General features: G+C 33.7%; 2 protein-coding genes across 4 annotated transcripts in view; one reads left to right on the top strand and one right to left on the bottom strand.

The window, feature by feature from the left end:
• The window catches only part of LOC129799749 (uncharacterized), a 37,861-nt gene extending 24,959 nt beyond the window's left edge, over positions 1-12,902 (bottom strand). The window contains exons 1-2 of one of the 2 annotated variants that reach the window (XM_055843936.1): positions 11,059-11,078; positions 10,470-10,955 (exon numbers count right to left, since the gene is read on the bottom strand). In XM_055843936.1, the coding sequence (XP_055699911.1) occupies positions 10,470-10,530 (61 nt within the window). In that variant the 5' untranslated portion in view covers positions 10,531-10,955; positions 11,059-11,078. Of the gene's footprint in view, positions 1-10,469 lie in introns of both variants that reach the window. The other variant, XM_055843935.1, reaches the window with a different exon arrangement.
• The window catches only part of LOC129799737 (uncharacterized), a 154,942-nt gene that overhangs the window by 111,227 nt on the left and 28,155 nt on the right, over positions 1-15,560 (top strand). The gene's annotated exons all lie outside the window — the stretch shown is intronic.

Below are 15,560 nucleotides of genomic sequence, written 5' to 3'. Positions count from 1 at the left end.
GCTTTTCATCTTTTATTTACATAACTTTCCTGCCTAATTGACTAATTTTCGAACCAAGGTATATATATATATTTATATACAACTATCCGCGATGAAGAATTAATTTATTTCTATTTGAAAATAAGTCACACGTTTTATAGTTAAGTCGCGCGAGATATACACAAAAGTCGATGGTGAAAAGGCATCAAGATGACTTGTTCAAATTATTCCGCCTTCCGCTTCATTAGATATAACATCAATAGGTGAAAGAGAGTTTAGAAGACGTTCCAATTATTACCTTACTTGTTCGATATATAGCCAACATTTTATATTTGTTTTCTTGTCCATGAAGATAGATTTCATACATATATACCACATATAATATATATAATATGTATTTGCAAAGTGTCGGAGGATTGTCATTGTGAAAAGTTTTCTCATGTGCTTTGTTTGAACTACAACATTTCTTGAGGTGTACTTCAAAAAATAAGACGACTAGTGGCAGTAGGAGTATTCAGTGTTATATTTAAAAAAAAAAAAAGCGCAGTTAAAATTTTATTAAATTTAAATCGTTCAGAAGAAATGGAAATGATTTATGAATTGTTGTTGTAAGATTATGAAGTAGGTTTAACAGTATTTCTCAAATGAATACAATATTTTTATGATATTTTTCTGCTACCAAGAGATGTGATATTTCACGTCCGAAGGCGTTTGGAAATTAAGTAGAACTCTCAGTTGTGAAAAATCACATTTTATTTTTACCCCATGTAGATAGATGGTTATTTTACCAACAGTGATTTAAGAAAGCATTACCGTTACGATATGTTATTTTTCGTCTCCTGCCGTTTTACCGTTGACAATCATCCTCCAGATAAAAACGGTAGAAGAAATTCTTCGTAGCAAAATGATCTGACCTTTAATTGTCTTTAAAGTTAGTCAGTTGACGTACCCACAACATCGGACCATAGTCATGATCGAAAAAATCGTTTCGTACATCGTTTTTATTTTTATTTATTTATTTTTTTTTGACGATTGACTAGGCTATAATGAGGTATAATAGAATGGCGTATTTTGGAATCATTTGGAAAGAATTTAGAATTTTAGGTTTCCATCACTATTTCAGATGAGCAAAGAGGAAAAGAAGATCATATAAAGAATTACCAAGCTTTATACTGGCTTCAGATCCCAGATTTAGTCATATGGCTTAGCTCTTTCGCGTCCATAGGGTAATGTCATGACTCGGGGAAAAAAGTTTTTTTTGAGTATTTACATTAATTGAAATCTATCTGTTCGTGCACGACATCATAATAGAAGGATGTAAGATTCTTGGCTGATTTTCTCAAGACTCCAGTTAGATTTCAATTAATGTAAATAGCCAAAAAGAAACTTTTTTCCCCGGGTCATATATGATCCTATGGACGCGAAAGAGTTAGGGCAGAATCACATTGACAGTAAAATGCTCACCGTCACCGTTAAAGTCCTCACCGTATTTCGTTGATTTACGCATTTTCATTGTAATTTTTATGCAAATTCTCAATTACCGTGTTACATTATCTCATACTCGGTGGCACTAGGTGCAAATAATATAAGAAAATTGAAGAAATAAAACGAAAATGCGATAAACGGTGAGCAAAAAAAACTGCACGAAAAACTGTAGCAAAAAAATCCTATAGTTTTTTTGCTCACCGTTTATCGCATTTTCGCTTTATTTATTCAATTTTTTTATACTATTTTCACCTAGTGCCACCGAGTATGAGACAAGGTAATATCGTAATGGAAAATTTGCTTAAGAATTGCAATGAAAATGCGTAAATCAACGAAATACGATGAGAGCTTTGACGGTGAGCATTTTACTGTCAATGTGATTCTGCCCTTACTTCTTGAAATTCTTAATTGGCAATAATTTTGGAACAATTATTGGTTTAGGATTGAGTATTTAGGAAAAATTCATGTATTTTAAAAATCAGTAAAATTTCTTGCTGTCTTGAATTTCGATGCATTCGAGAACTGGGTCTTCAGTCCGAAACCGGTATCAGCACCTTAAATACACTCAGTCTGAGTCTAAATAGACTCAGGCTGATCCTCGAGAATTATTTAGCTGTAAAATTTTGCAGTAAAGAACTTCTTATCGATGATTCTTAGACCTTATTGTGTGACAGTTTGGGATAAATCTTTACTGCCAAATTTTACAGCTTAATTCTCGAGGATCAGCCTCGAGGTTTTTTTTTTCTTTTGCCCATCTAGAACCACGAATAAATCTTTGAATTCCAAATTAGAAATAATTTCAAATTATCCCATTTTATGCCCTGGACCATTTATGACTTAAACCGAAAGACGGCTTAACGTAATTATAATCGAAATAATGATCAGCAGATTACATTAGCATCAGTTTCTGACCAATTTATCTCTCGACTTAAGCCAAGAAACGGCTTAGTTAGAAGGAAACTGATGGGAATTTAATCAGATCCTTATTTTGATTATAATTACGTTAAGCTGTCTTTCGGCTTAAGTCGTAGGTGTGTTTAGAGCATTACTTTACTCAAATATAGAATAATACAGGAAAAGAATACAGTTTTATTATTACTCGTGATAGATGTCGATCGATATTTTGATAGAAAGTTTATCGACATACATTATAGAATTCGGAGTAATTTTGCAAACATTTTCAAGAGGTTTTTTAAAGTACACGCTGAGTGCCTCTTATGTGAACTATTTCAACCTTGCGCCAGCTATATTTTTTCTAATACTGAGGTGATTGAGTATGAAGAATTGTACATGAACGTGTGCTCGATGCGGATAAATCACAAATGGTGCTATTTTGAATAACAACACACATCAATGTAATATTTAAAAGACGTTTAATTTGAATCACCTTGGTTTATCTTTTTGGTGGGTCTTACGCAAAAGAAAAAAAAAAGAAAAATATTCCGGGGATATTCATGAGGAGTGGAAACAAAAGATTGGAAAATGATCATAGAGAAGAAATTAGATTAATGATTCAGATATATGGGACGAGGATATGGATGAAAGTGTCTCTTTGAGAGACTTTTATTTCCAATCTGCTGCCCTTCCTTGTTTCATTCAAGGAGTTACCTTTTTCCAGCGAAAGTGCCACCATTGATTTTTAAGGCGAGTTGCGGCACGTGAATGCATGAGCTTTTATCATATTACTTTGTTGTTGTCATTAGGTGACTCGTGTATTACGTGATTTCAAATGCCGGGAGTTACTCCACAATCGACACACTCTCAAGGGGTCAATAAATAATGCAGAATAGTGAGAGAAAATTTAAAGTACATAAATTGGAGGGTAATTTAATGAAATAATGTATTAGACTGTAAATGCTCTCGTTAGTCATTGTAAAAGGGAGAAAAAGAGTAAGTAAGAGAGAGAAAGAGCTTTTAGTTTCAAAATTACTGAATGTCTTTAATATACCCAAGATGACTTGAAAATTCATCTGACCTTTGGCATCATGCAACACGGAATGTAGGTACTCAATCAGTGTTGCAATACATTAAATGCGGATTTATAGTGGTCAACAAGTTTTCCCTCAATGAATGTCTTTTATTACTTTCCAAGCTGTTAATATTGAAGAAATTGTGAAAAAATTTTTCCACCAAAATAATACTACCTCGACTACCTCTATTGATGCTTGCGAAAGCCATTGCACTTAAATTCACGAATATAGGCCTCCAACTTTATAAAATATGCCATCGAAAAAAAAAACACCATACTAGTGGCAAAGTATTTTATATGGTAGATTTCTTAAAGATGATCAAATGATTTAGACACAAAGGGACGATATGCAAAATGAATTGGATTGTGCAAGAAAGATCACACGGTTATGGGAACAAACAATGTAACACACATAAAAATAAATTGCTCGATTCATGCTACTTTTTTCATTACATTCCTGACCTGGAATGTTTCATCTTCCTCACTTAAATGATCCATTAAATATAATAGGGTGATTCTCTTGAAAATTGGATATCAAAAGTTGACTGGCTAAAATTTTTCCGAAATGAGTGAAAATTCTCCAAAATCATTTTGATGTAATTCTTTGATAGAAAAAAAATATACTGTCTTAGAATAAAAGTTCTTGGCAGTAAATGTTATTTTATTAACATTTTAGGCAGTGCTAACTTTCAAATTTTAACGAGTATGATTCACTGAAGACCGCATAGAACTTTTGCAATTAAAATAGGACAAAATGCAAAAAAACGGATATTATATTTTTTTTCGTTCTCCGTGATGACATGAGATCTATTCATCTAAGGGAAAGCTCTCAGGCTTCGCATACACTCTGACTTCGAACAGTTCATATTGGTTTAATGAATTTGAACTATGATAATATAAATTCCCCTTAAAAATTCCCCTAATAGGAAGATAAAAACGATCTGTTTTTAAAAAGCTGTTTTTCACGATTTTTTAGAAGACAAAGAAACGACCAATCTTCTTGCTTTTTTTAGTATATGTTTATAAATATTTAAAGTGCTTTAATAAATTTTGTCGAAAAAGATATTTACAAAATGGCGGAGTAATGAACACTGAAGCACTTTTTCGCAGCATTCCCTAGTGGCTCGTAACTCTTGTCTGATTTTTTTTAATTCTTATAAGTGCAAATCGTTTTTAAACTAAGAAAATCCTAAGGAAATTGTGTAATCGTAACTTTTTAAAGGGTTTGAAAAAATCTGCATTTTTGAAAAATTTTGACTTTAACCATTCTGAAAAAATAGAAAAATAGGTTTACAAGAATTCATTTACTTTAGTTCTAAGTTTAGTTTAGCTCAAAAAAGAATAAGCCTTTATTTGTTTTATTCGGTAAATGGGGATCTCAGTGGCGCAATAAGCAAGAGCGTTGACTCTTGGATGGCTTGACAAGTGTTGTGTGTTCAAGTCCTAAACTGTTTTATTCAATTTTAATATGTCATAATAACGTAATATAATGCACCGCCTACGCCCAATAACTCCGTGAGCATGGAAGATGCTCTTGGGCGGTCTACAATGGACTTTGCAGATTCTTCCAACATGGAATATGACATTGTAAAATGTATACCTTGTAATACAAATATCTCGATACGATTGTAATAATAATAATAATTCGGTCAATACATTTTTTTCTTAGTCTTTTCCACTATTTCAAAGAAATTATAAAAATAAGAAATAAAGAAAACGCGCTTCAAAGTTTTGAATATTTGCCCCCCGAGCACTTGCAAATCAACTCTGCGCTCCTTTTCTCCAGTCCCTGTATCTTCGTAATTAATTCGACTTGGCTTTAGAAATTTTTAAGCAATATACTTCGATATAGTTTATCTATCTATTTAAGCAATAAAAAATATAGGCCTCTTTTGATTTTGTAATTAAGTCACACATTTCCTGAAAAACTTAGATCAGGGGTGCAATTCTGAAGTGCTTCTAGTCATGACTAGTAGCTCTAGTCTCACTACTAGCTATACATGTACAAGAGCGATGAGTGTGTATGAGTGTGTTCGGGTGGCTTCGTGCGATGTTATCTAGTCTCTGGCTTCGTTAAGTTGTTTAACGAAACAAAATTTCTAGGAATTTGTCTTATGCAGTCACTAGATACACAAAATCTATCTAAGCATATCTCAGATATACCTTAATAGAAACATATTGAGATAAATTGTCCTAAAAAGCCAAACAATTCAACAGATTGTTTTCAAAAATTAGTATAGTATGTACGCAGGCATTCTGTTACCACTAGTTTATTATGAAAATAAGTTGTCCATGCGTATCCAAAGACGTCAGTTGAGGGATGAATTAAATCCTTTCCATATTGCGGAGCCTAGGTAAATACAAGTTTCGTAATTTTTTTTAATCAAAGGTGAATGTATCGCGAGATAAACATAATTTTCGATGTGTCATATTTTAAGGTTTCGCGAAATCTACAGATTTCCTCCGGCATTGGCTATGGAATTCATTAATGAACTGCAAGAACACGTATTTGAAGACTTTGATGATCCACGCAAAATTCCATTACATTTCCAAGTACTTTCCGTACTGCACTTTTTAGCAACGGGAAGTTACCAAAGAGGAATCGGAACGGATGCATTCATCCTAATTTCACAAACAATGGTATCTCGTTTCATAAAGAAATTGTGCAAAATTATAACAACGAAACTGAGTCCCAAATATGTGAAGTTTCCAAACAATGAGGAGGAAGCCTCTGTAGTGAAAAATCAGTTTCTCGCATCCACTCAACTTCCGGGAATCGTTGGACTGATCGATGGAACGCACGTCGCACTTACTAACGTCCCTTGCGAATATGAGAATGAGTATATAAACCGAAAAGGTTTTCATTCAATTAACGTGCAAGTAATTTGTGGTGACGATCTTCGAATCCTTAGTGCAAACGCCAGATATCCCGGTTCAGTGCATGACTCTCACGTATTTGAGAGCAGCAGAGTGAAGCTTCAAGTCCAACAATTGCATAATCAAAATTCTAACACATGGTTATGGGGAGATAGTGCATATGCTATCAAACCATACATGATTGTACCATTCCGACTTCCAAGAACTAATCAGCAAAGACAGTTTAACAAGATACATAAGATTGTTAGGCATAAAATTGAGCGATGTTTTGCTGTTCTTAAGGGAAGATGGAGAAGCCTCACTAAGGCTAGAGCTCTCCACTATACGCACGAGAATGCCTTCTACATCATTTACGCTGCGATTGTGTGCCACAATTTTTTGATTTTGCACAACGTTCCAATATTGAATTCGGAATTGTACGAAGAGCCAGACATCAACCAACATATTCCCAATAGGGGAGTAGAAGATGATGTAGGGAGACAATTGCTCATGAACTACATTCTTGAGAACAACATTCAATATTGATTGAATTTCTTATAAATTTGTGAAAGATTTGTTCAAGTATCCCCTTTCAGTGAAAATTAACTTTTCAAGATTTACTTCAGCTTTTTATTTCAGTAATCTCAATAATTATCACATTTCACATTCTGTTTAAAAATAAATGAATTCAAATTTTAACACTCATTATATTTTGTGAAAAAAATAAACGATTTTTTTAAGGGATTATTAATATTTAAAGTCATATTATTTTAATTTTGTCGGCCGCTCAATATATCTAAAACAGCTCCCAGGGCCCTTTCGATTGTGGTATTGAATTGATTTTGTTGCGAGATGAAAGTCTCGAACGCATTGACATGGCGTTCAGAAATTTCCAATGATCTTTCAACATTGGACATAGTTAAATTGTTGCCACCGCGTCTATTTGTTCTTGCTGGTTGTTGAGGGCGAGTGCGATGCCTTGGAGTCAGAATGTCAGCTTGCTCATTCGATGGAGGATCATTTTGGATTAAAATTTCTGCTTGATCATGGTCATCTATTATTGCCACTTCTTGCTGAATTATGGGAGACACTTCTTCGTATGAATTATTAGACTGAGCTATTGGAGCAGTCTCAATCTCAGCTAATAGAACCTCAGGAAGAAGTCTAGGTGTTCGCGATGGTGAGGATGGGCTCACAGATTCTTCTTGTATGGCTCGTGGAAAATTTATGATCGCTCTATTCGGGTCAAATGATGCACTGCTTCCAGGCTCCTCCTGTAAAGCAATGCCATCACAAGAAGGACCGGCAATGCGTTCGATAATATAGTCATCTTCCGTAAGAAAATCTTCTGGGTTGATTTCTCCTCCCCCTGTTTCACCACGACGTGATCGAAGTGTTGCAGCTTTTCTTTTAGTTAGAGCTTTCATATTGGCGTATACTTTACGCCATTCCTTTCCATCCCTTCATGCTCCTGGGATTCTGTTCAATTTTTCTGCCACATAGTTCCATGTTGATATCTGTAATTCATGCCCATCATTTCCACGATGTCCAAAAAGAACATTTTTCTTTTGTTCGACGAGCCTCAACAGTTCTTGTTTCTGAGCTTGAGTAATTCTCTGAATACGATTCTGAAAGGAAAAAATATGTGTAAATTGAGTTTCTGAGTTGAGTATTTTATATATGAAACTTACTCCGTTTACCCTATTTCTCGTATTGTTGGGCATATTGTCCTTGTTTTTAGCTTTGGTACTCCAAAATACTTTTGAGTTCTTACACGATCACGTTAATACTAAAGAAAACATTCTTCACAAAGACACAATGCTATGGCTTTAATAATAGAGGTATTTGTTGAAAGATTCCTCTTAATTCTTACATTAGCTCAATGGATATTATTGCACGAAAATCACTTAAATATCTTGAAATATATAAAACAACCCTCAGAAATTAATATGGAAACAAGAAACCATCTGAAACAAAATTGACTCAACGAAAACTTGACGAATTTAGTAAAACATTTTTCCGTCGCGTGGCGCTGCAATAGGATGTCATTATGAAATTTGTCACGGGACGAAAACAATAGATTTCTGTGTGTATTAGAAAAATCTTAGCATTATCACACAAAAATCGCACATGATAATTGTACAGGAACTTCTTGAATAATCTCTTCGCAAAACTAATCGTGAAGTGGCTGTGATCAACAAAAGAAATAGTGGACAAAAATGAAAATATGACTCTCGTTTAAAAGTAAACAAATGTTTACATTTTTATTTTCTGCACTTTCTGCATTTAATTACTCAGTTTTGCTATTATTTCAGCAACTTTATTACATCTAGGACAATTCTTCAATGGTAGCATAATCAAAAAATTTATGAAAATTCCCATATTCTTGCTTGCGTCTGATATCATCGGTGTTGCTGTCGGCTGGTTAAACTATACATGATTATGCGAAGAAGATAAAAGATTGGTTTTCAATTGCACTCGTTTTATGTCATCTTTACAAAAGGATACTCATAAAAAAATAGATTATTATTAATTCGCAATTGCTTGACCAGAATCTTGAATAATCAGTTGTCAAACGCTCGGAAAATCTTCGGCACGCACACTAATAAATCTCAACGAAGTTTGTAGTCATGACTAGATATAGTAGTAATTACTTCAGAATTGCACCCCAGATTCATTAAAGAAATGCAGGGAAAATATGAAATGTTTCAAGGCGGAGTGTGCGCGAAGCCTAAAAGACTTTCCCTATATTCAAATGGGATTGTCGGAGAAGAAGTCAATTTAGTTGATTTAGTCAATTTTATCCATTTATTTGTTCATACAAATCAATTTTCCCTATAGATGGAAGTGAGGCAGCTTTGAAATTGGAACTTTTTTCCTGTGTTTAAATGGAACTGAGCCATCTGCTAATGTAATTTACCTTCTCAAACTATTTGTGTAGATAAATTGTATCATGATAAGGCTCAATTCAATTGTGTTTAATAAGGTGAAAAATCCCAATTTCAAAGCTGCCCCACTACCTCCTATATCATGTGATAGCCTAAAGACAAATCTCGACCACCATAATCTTATCTGAGTTCACGCATCCGACATTCAAATTTAACAAATTTACTCTTGATATATTTTGTGATTTTGAGTAATATCACCAAAATCATAAATTAAATTAAATTATTTGACATTTATCAAAATCAAATAACAAAATTCTCCTTATACTTCTTTAAAGACAAACAATAAAAAACTTATCTACTTCTTTTAAATATCAATCAATTTACTTATAGTAAAAATATGATTATCCTGAATATAAGTTTACGTAAGAAGCTCCCATCACTCCCATTTTAGAACGTAAATTTTAATTAAATAAAACTATACAGTAGACTCTCTCTCAATCGGACGCATAGAGCAAAATGTCATCAAAATTATCGCCAGATTTGGACATCAAAATCATTGTAAATTCCACGAAAAGCGCTGAAATATAATCAATCAAGATAAAACAAGGGGAAATACAGCGAATTTAAACAAATTTGCTTTAAAATCAACCGTTAAAATTCTCAACAAAATTTTGTGTCCGATTGAAAAAGAGCCAATTGAGCGATAGTTTATTGTACTTTAACATTTTTCTTCAGCTATTCCCTATATTATATCAGCAAAGCAAAAATTATTTAAAACAAAATATTTTATTCATTTACTATTGTTGAAATGGCACATATTAAATCAACATAGATTATCTCTCGAAAATGAAACCAAAATCAGTAAAACCACAATATTTGCGGTTTTGTCATAGATTCAATTCGAATTGCTAATTGATATGAATTTTATGCGAAATCTATAGTAGAATTATATTTAAATTCACACATTGATGGATTGTTAAATAATCCATCAATTGTATATTCCACCATGGATATTTATCAATTTGGTATTTTCAAAATGAATTACCATTTTTTTCTGGAATGAACCACCCTGTTGTGTATGTGCATAATATTGTGGGTCCGAATGTGATTTGGACAGCAAATAACTAAATATAAATGTGGATATTTCTATGCAAAATGACTGCTGGAGTTCGTGAAGTGTGAAGTATAAAAGTCTTTTGTGTTAAAATTTAGCTAATATTCTTTTTTTTCTTATTTTGTGTATCTGGCCCCAAGAAGTCAAAACAAAATGATAAAATGTAAGTAGAAATTACCTGTGGTCAGTACACTGTATCCAAAGATGCACAGTGCAATTAGTGAAACACGGAAAATCATTATGGCGCAAAATGACTGCTGGCGAGAAGATTGTGTCACAGTGTGCAGAAAATGGTTATTACGATGATGAACTGTGGAGACAAATTGAGTCGATCTTGGGTGATCTTCTCAAGATACTGGCTCCTTTCTCTGGTGATCCTCAGGTTGTTTAGTAATCCAGTTGGTGGGGTTTATTTTGCGAAATTTAGTCACAATTTTTCTTTTTGTTTTGTTTTTTTTTTTTGTCTAATTCACAAACAAATTTATTTGATTTTAATGGGATTTTTGGAAAGGGACGATTGGGGTTTATAGAGAAATTAGTGTTTGAGTTTAGGTGATATACATAATGCCCTAGTAAGGCGTTCAATAACACCAGAACTGTCAATTAATCACTTAATAGAATTCACTTTAGCAGCTGCTTCGAACAAGCAATCGTATGTGTCACTCTGGTTGATTGAAGATGCAGTGAAAAGTGTTATGAGCGCGAGCTTTTCCAAAGACCAAAAGAGACTCGTGTGTCTTTTGCCGCCGTCTTAGAGTGTAACTCACCTCACACTGGTTGATCTTACAATATTGAAATTGTACGATCGCCTAAGCTCTCTTCTTCGGAGTAGCAGCAACTAGTAAGCACATGTGAGAGGCACGAAGTGGCAGCTCCTCTCGGATCATTTTTTCTTCTTACTAGAGTTAAATGACCCCCTTTTGGCTATTTTAGTTGGAAAATTAAAAAAAAAATTGCTCAATATTGATCAAAATTTTACTGTTTTTGCTAAGATGTTTTTTCAATCAAAATATCAAATCAGTAGGGGAATTCTGTAACTGTAATGACAATGTCATACGACAAATTTATTTTTTTATGTGGCAAATTCGGAAGAACTAATCGCAAATCCGATTCATAATAAGTTGCAAAAACTACAAAAGCTCTTTACAATGATTATTCGATGCTCACTGTCCTTAGAGTTGTTCTGTTCCTGACTTTTATCATGAAAATTGTCATATGTTACAGAATACCCCTTCAATTTTCGACAGATTTTTGCTAACTTACCAAAAGAAATCTATCTTTCCTTCCAAAAATATCCACTTATTGGCCACTTGACTCTTATCTAACGATTCAAATTCTTTCTAGTGCGGAAATTGGATGAAACATTCATAAAACAGTTGCTATTAGGGGGAGGTGGGCCTACTTTGAGCAGAGCAGCAGCTACATTGAAATTCAATTTTTTCTTATATTTCTAAATAAAGCTGGGCCTTACTATAATTTAATTTAAATCCAGTATTATTTTGTCTATCTAAATTACATTACTCTAAAGCCCAGTTTGCTTCAGAGATATGCGAAAAATCGTTTAACAATGTAGCTCAATCTCCCCTTATATGGGAGTATATATAATCTCCCCTTATTATTTTAGATAAAATTCTATTTAGCTAAGGCAGCTAAAAAGTAATAGTAACAATTCAACGATTAATGATTCAACCCTAAAACTCTTAAAACAATTTTTGTAGACCGTACGGCCTATTCGACGCATGTCAACCCTGTCAACGGCTGCATCCAACCACTCCAAATCATTTATTCCTTTCACACGCCCAAACCTTACCATCCCAAGGCGCCTGTTGAAAGTCGTTATGTTGTGTTCTTGTTGCTTATGGCAATTAATATCAGTACTTCAGTGAGTGAGCATTAGTAGCCGTGGACAGTTCACTCTCAGGAAGTTGAAATAAAGATGGAAACCTCAGTTCCTCATTTTTTCCTCTATAAATTTGTAATATTATTTAAGTGAGCCCCAATCAGGGCTTACATTTTTAATTCGAAAGATTCGAAATGTGTGAAAAATTGTTTGAATCAAGTAAATTTTGTAATTCCGGGCAGGGCGAAATTCCGGACAAACTATTTTAGAGTCGAAACGCCTCTCCTTAAATTTTATTATAAAAATCAGATAATCTAGAGTGGCATTATTACCAAATTTTTACTCGATTATCAAAATCCGAACTTCCAAAATGATACGTCCGGTAATCTGCCTTGTCCGGAATTTAAAATTTTAGCCTAATGCAGGTTATTCCAAAATGATAGGCTTCATATTCCAATATCATCTATTTCACTCATGTGGCCAGAAAGTGGGGTATGGCCAATCAGTGGCAATTTAGCCCTAAGACTTTACTTACATCTGCAAAACCCACCTTGTTTTGTGTGAGATGGTGCGGGAGTGAGAGAGCGAGGTAAAAGATACAAGAGCTCAACAGAGTTGCACCCAAGAGAGAATTTGCAGTTTTAGACTCAATTGATGTTGATGGAGAGAAGTAAAGGAAAAAAAAGTGGAAACCAAAAAAGCTAAAGAGACTGTATTTTTCGAGATCGAAAACTTTTTGTTCAGCAATTGGGGTGGTGGGGAGCAGAGAGTTTGTCGTAAAAAAAAAGAGGGGCATACCTTAGGCTTGGACAGTTTTCCATACATACAAATACAACATGCATAAGAATTGAGAGTCGCATTTTATAGCTCGATCACGCCTTAACTCTCAGATCAATGCTGGAATTGCTAGATTTTGCTTAATTTGAAAAAGCGTCAGGAATTTCTACTTTCGGGGGCTTGGATTTTTCTCACACTATACAGCTACAGCTGTAGTAACTTCTCGTTTGGCTTGTATACAGAAAAATTTACTCTGGTCAAACCAATTAGAATTGTTCAAATTGAAAACCAATTACGACTTATTATATTCTTTGGATACCGCTTTGTAACTTAACAAACATAAATTAAGAGAAAGTTCAGTCATTGGTTATTCTAACCATTAAAGTGCAATAAGGTTGTTCACACCTGGTTGGTAGTTTTTTTTAATTCATAAAACCAAAGTACTTAATCACTTTCTACTATTAAAAATTTTACTTATAGGAATTATGTAGTAAAAGTACTCTGAATTAAATATGTACCTCGCACTATGCTTTTTTTTTTTGTACAACAGTACTCCCTTTACAGTCAGTCCATTTCAATATGCTTAAGAATGAATAAAATAAGAAATTTTTGTATACATTTTTCTTGATAAGCACTTTGATATTCGCCAAGGAAACCTTTCATCTCATTAATATAAATTAAAGATTTTTTTTCTAAAATGAATAACAATTGGACATAATCACAATATTCTAGAAATATCAGACTTTTTTTATATTTTCTTAAAGGAGTATGATACAATGGGGTAATTTGGAATCATTTCTAATTTGGAATTTTGACATTCCCTCACTGTTCCACATTGGCACAAACAAAAAGAAAACCACGAAAGAGTCGGTGGCAGCCAAAATCCCGAAAAGACCAAAATCCCGAAAGCCAAAATCCCGAATTTTCAAAATCCTGAAGGAGATGAAATTATATAGAGGAAAATGTTTAGAGTAATTTTCTAAGACACAGAAGATTTCCCTTTGCCTCCAGCAAGCGCGGGTACAATCGTGGGATTAGCTGTGACACTTTTAAGAATTAGGGATTTTGGCTTTCGGGATTTTGGCCCATTCGGGATTTTGGCTTTCGGGATTTTGGCGTTCGGGATTTTGGCGTTCGGGATTTTGACCGGGACCCGAAGAAGTACATGTATTACATTCAAGGGTATTTCAGGATTTGTTTTATTCCTTGTCTAAAACAGTGAGGAAAAGTCTTAAAATTCCAACTCCCAAAAGATTAAAAATTATCCCATTGTATCCTACAATTTTTACTAACATAATTTCGTTGAATAAAATTAGCTATCCTATTAGAGATTATGCGTTAACACAATGGATTAGGGTAAGTGTGCCAAATTCCGGCCACCTTTTTTGTTCCTTGAATTTCTATAAATTTTTAGTTTTTACACACTCTAGAGATTATACAATGCTAAAGAATAACAAAAAATGTAGCTCTGACAAATAAGATGACGTGAAAAAGACATTGGAAGAATTCCCGAAGGGCAAGGAACTATGACAATGAAGGTGGCCGAAATAGGACACCAAAGCTATGTTTACATTTTTATTCATTTTAAAATGTATTAAGAACGATTTTACAGTAAATAAAGACGATAAACAGTCTAGAAGGTTCCAAACAACGCTCCTTAAGAAGAAGGAATAAAAAAATCAATTTGTATTAAAAATATTGCATTTCAAACTTGAGACTTTGGCGCTTGCATGCAACTATTCCGAAATTTGGCACATTTACCCTATGTCAAAAATATGATTTGCATCAAAAATTTTGAAGCAGCTTTTCCAAAGTTTTGTTCTGGATTTGGGCCTCGACACGACACACTAAGAAATTTTCATCAATATTTAGCTTATTAGGGAAAACTGTGCAATACCAAATATGGACGTAAAGTTGCCTATTCTGGCAAAAAATCTTGCCAAATTAACAAGAAAGGTTTGTTAAAAGGATATTCTTCCATACAGAATATGAAAAAGTTTTGTCAGATCGGCGGCCAATTGGATCTTGTTAAAAGTTTGTCAAAAGAATATTTTTCAATATAAAATGTAAGAAAAAGTTTTGTCAAATCGATAAATAATATCTTTTTTGAGAAATTTTAAACAAAATCCGTTTGTTCGTTTCGCAACACTTTTTTTTAGAGTAGTTTGGGTCGGCCACAAGGCGACGGTGGACTATTAAGACTACGTACTCTAATTTTAATTAAATTGTATTTCTAAACTTCCTATAAAATTTCTAATCTATATATATCTATAAAATTTGTACTATTTTGTGCATATCGTATTTCGTCTTACCTATATCGTATTAATGTATGTTTTCGTTTTTTTGATTAGAACTACGTTTTTTTTTTAATCAAGCACTCAACAAATACGATTTAAGAAATCTGTCTGTATTCCTCCAATATAAGTAATCGCGTGCTTGACTGTTGTTACTAGTCACACTGGGGAGTATAGAAATTGAGGAGAGTCTGTGAGTATGGAGATCAAAATAGAATTGAATAGGTGCAGAGAACATAAGATGCTGCTGAGATCAAAAGCTCTAAAAGCGAAAATGTTATCTCAGCAGTGAATTGAGAGACTGTCACCGTAAACATCTCGTTTGGGTAAGAACTGAAGAGTTGACCTCAGCTACTTT

This window comes from Phlebotomus papatasi, chromosome 1, assembly GCF_024763615.1.
Source record: "Phlebotomus papatasi isolate M1 chromosome 1, Ppap_2.1, whole genome shotgun sequence".
In the NCBI taxonomy this organism is placed as follows: domain Eukaryota; kingdom Metazoa; phylum Arthropoda; class Insecta; order Diptera; family Psychodidae; genus Phlebotomus; species Phlebotomus papatasi.
This window is presented reverse-complemented; position numbering and strand designations above follow the sequence as displayed.